The sequence below is a fragment of the Pygoscelis adeliae genome, unplaced genomic scaffold (assembly GCF_000699105.1).
Source record: "Pygoscelis adeliae isolate BGI_AS28 unplaced genomic scaffold, ASM69910v1 Scaffold108, whole genome shotgun sequence".
NCBI lineage: Eukaryota > Metazoa > Chordata > Aves > Sphenisciformes > Spheniscidae > Pygoscelis > Pygoscelis adeliae.
The window spans coordinates 8,791,396-8,793,896 of NW_008825498.1; the positions used below are offsets into that span (position 1 = coordinate 8,791,396).

Genomic DNA, 2,501 nt, shown 5'->3' on the forward strand with positions numbered 1-2,501 from the left:
CGGACCCCCTGCTCGGGGAGCGGGGAAGAGCGATGGGAGACTCGCCCTCCCAGATGCCCGTGTCGTTTTTCTGTTCTTTTTTTTTTTAACCCAGAAATAATACACACTTCCCCCAGCCCCCCACCCCCCCGATAATATCATCTTTAGGGTGAATATTCCCCTTTCGTAAGGTTTTTGCCCCGCGCCTCCTGGCCTCGCAGCCCGGGAGGACGTGTGCCTGGCTCTCGCCCTAAGCAACCAGGTGAACTCCTCCCCCTCCCAAATCTCCTTATTTTTGCTCGTTAAAATCAGAACTATCCGAGGGGAAAAAATGTGGCTCCTCCTTGAGTTGCCCCAACCGTCAGGGTTTTTGCCCCGCGCCTCCTGGCCTCGCAGCCCGGGAGGACGTGTGCCTGGCTCTCGCCCTAAGCAACCAGGTGAACTCCTCCCCCTCCCAAATCTCCTTATTTTTGCTCGTTAAAATCAGAACTATCCGAGGGGAAAAAATGTGGCTCCTCCTTGAGTTGCCCCAACCGTCAGGTGAAGCCAGAGCAAGCTGTGGGATGTGTCCACCCCAGCAGCAGGCGGTAGGCATTTTTCCTCTGTTTCTTTCTTATTCTTCTCTTTTTATCGTCCGTCCGTCCGTCCGCCCCCCCCCCCCCCCCCCCCGGCAGGTTCATCTTCGTGCTGCCGCCGGTGGAGGCGCGGGGGGTGGCCCTGCACAGCTGCCGCCCCCCGCCCAGAGGTTATCAGCTGGATATCTGTCATCATCAGTTTGTACAGAAAGAGTCATCTGCGGCAAAGGGCTGGACTAGAGCAGAGCCCGGCTCTCGGCAGCCGGCAGCCGGGAGCCCTCCCGACAAAAACCGAGCCCAAACCTGCTGATGCGCGGTGCTGTCGCTCCTGGGGTAGGCACGGCTTTTCTTTCGGTCTTTCCAGGCAAGGTGATCGGGAGGTGAAGAATTTGTAATACTGGGGGTACGGTAAAGCTCTGGCTGTAGCCGTCCGCTCTGCCGGCGTGGGTGAACCGATAGCGACCTCGAAGTTTTATTGTGCTCGTTAATTTTTGTGGTATGGCGCGGCAGGGGTTTGATCGGAAAATAACCACTTAACCGTTTCTCTATTAAATTGTACGATTAAAGGCGGTACTACTTTCGTCTCAGTTGTCTCTAAATAATACTGTTCTTGTGGTCACCCTGCCATGTTGAAGTGGTTGGTTTTTTTCTTTTTACTTTTAAATGTATTTTAGTGGGTGTAATATTAAATAGAAAATAAGCTTTTGCAAGCGAGGGCAGCGATTCGTTGTGTCTAAGCGCCCGGCGTGCCTTCCGACCCGAACTTGCAACGTAAAACATTTTCCCGTGTTTTTTACCTGCAAAAGCGCGACAAGAGCAGGGGAAGCCACGGGTGTCGATGCCCACGCCGCTTCTTCCCAGCTTGGGTGCTGCCACTGCAAATTTCTGCCCTGAAAAGAGCCGATCTACGGGCTGTAAACCCCGCATTTCGTTTAAGTCTTTTGGATGCCCCTTATCGAGTTAAACCCGAGGGTAATTCAAACACGTCTAAGGGAAGATCTGGGTGGATACAATGCGAGAAATGCCATGTTGGTTTTTGTTTTTTTTTCAAGGGACAGGCATTTCGAGGTAGGCTTTGCTCGCTGGGAGGGGGGGTGTCGATGCCCATGTGCCCCAGGGCGGGCGGCAGAGCCCCTGCCCAGGCCGGGGGGTGCTTGCCCGAGAGGTGAGGATGGCTGGGAGGAAGAACGGCCGCGCTGGCCTGGCAGGCGCCTCTTTCCCAAAAAAAAGTTTTACACTTCAGGCGCCTCGGGTTTTTTCACCGCTGATTAGCCTGTTTACGTTATAGCCGGGCTACAAGTTTCATTTTATTTCCTCCGATAGACCCGATAAGAAAACCCGGCTTGAACTGGGACCAGCGTGGGAAACCATGCCCGCTCACCCCTTTCCTCTCCACTCCTTTTCGTTTCAGGTTTGCGCTCGAACGGCTCAAATCATATAGCCTTCGGTTCCTAGCTCTTCATGACGTCACTCCCTTCCCAAATCCCACTCTTCTGACGTAACATTCACCCCGGGGCTCCGAGAGCCTCTCGGGTATCTCTGCCCCGGGGCCGGGGTAAGCACCCAGGGGAGCATCTGCAGGGAGAGTGCAGAGGCATTTTTGCAGAGAAAAGCCGGGCGGGGGGATGCTCGGTGCGGAAAGGCACCGCGGGGGAGGTGGTGCCAGCGAGGTAACCATCGCTCCTGCTCGCTGTGGCCAAAGAGGGAAGGAGGCAGGCTGGTAAAAAAAGGTTTTGTATCCAATTAAGGCAAATTCCCTCATGGGCACTTCAAGCTCCCAAAAAAGGGTTGGGGGAAAGCCGTGTGCAGGCGCGGTGCGGTTGCTCCTTCCCCCGCTCCCGGGTCTCCGCAAATCTGATCCCTTACCAGGGGGGCATTAGGCAGAGGGGGGAAGGTTCCGGTCCGGCCCCATCCCCGCCGCCCCCCCGTCCCAGGCAGCCCCGGGAG

At 55.9% G+C, this 2,501-nt stretch overlaps 1 protein-coding gene across 1 annotated transcript in view; it reads right to left on the reverse strand.

Annotated features, from left to right (window-relative positions):
• GATA6 (GATA binding protein 6) overlaps positions 1 to 1,481 on the reverse strand; it is a 21,411-nt gene extending 19,930 nt beyond the window's left edge. Inside the window, 1 exon segment of the mRNA XM_009331493.1 lies at positions 1,352 to 1,481. Within this exon segment, the coding sequence (XP_009329768.1) occupies positions 1,352 to 1,481 (130 nt within the window).
• Positions 1,482 to 2,501: the final 1,020 nt, after the last annotated feature.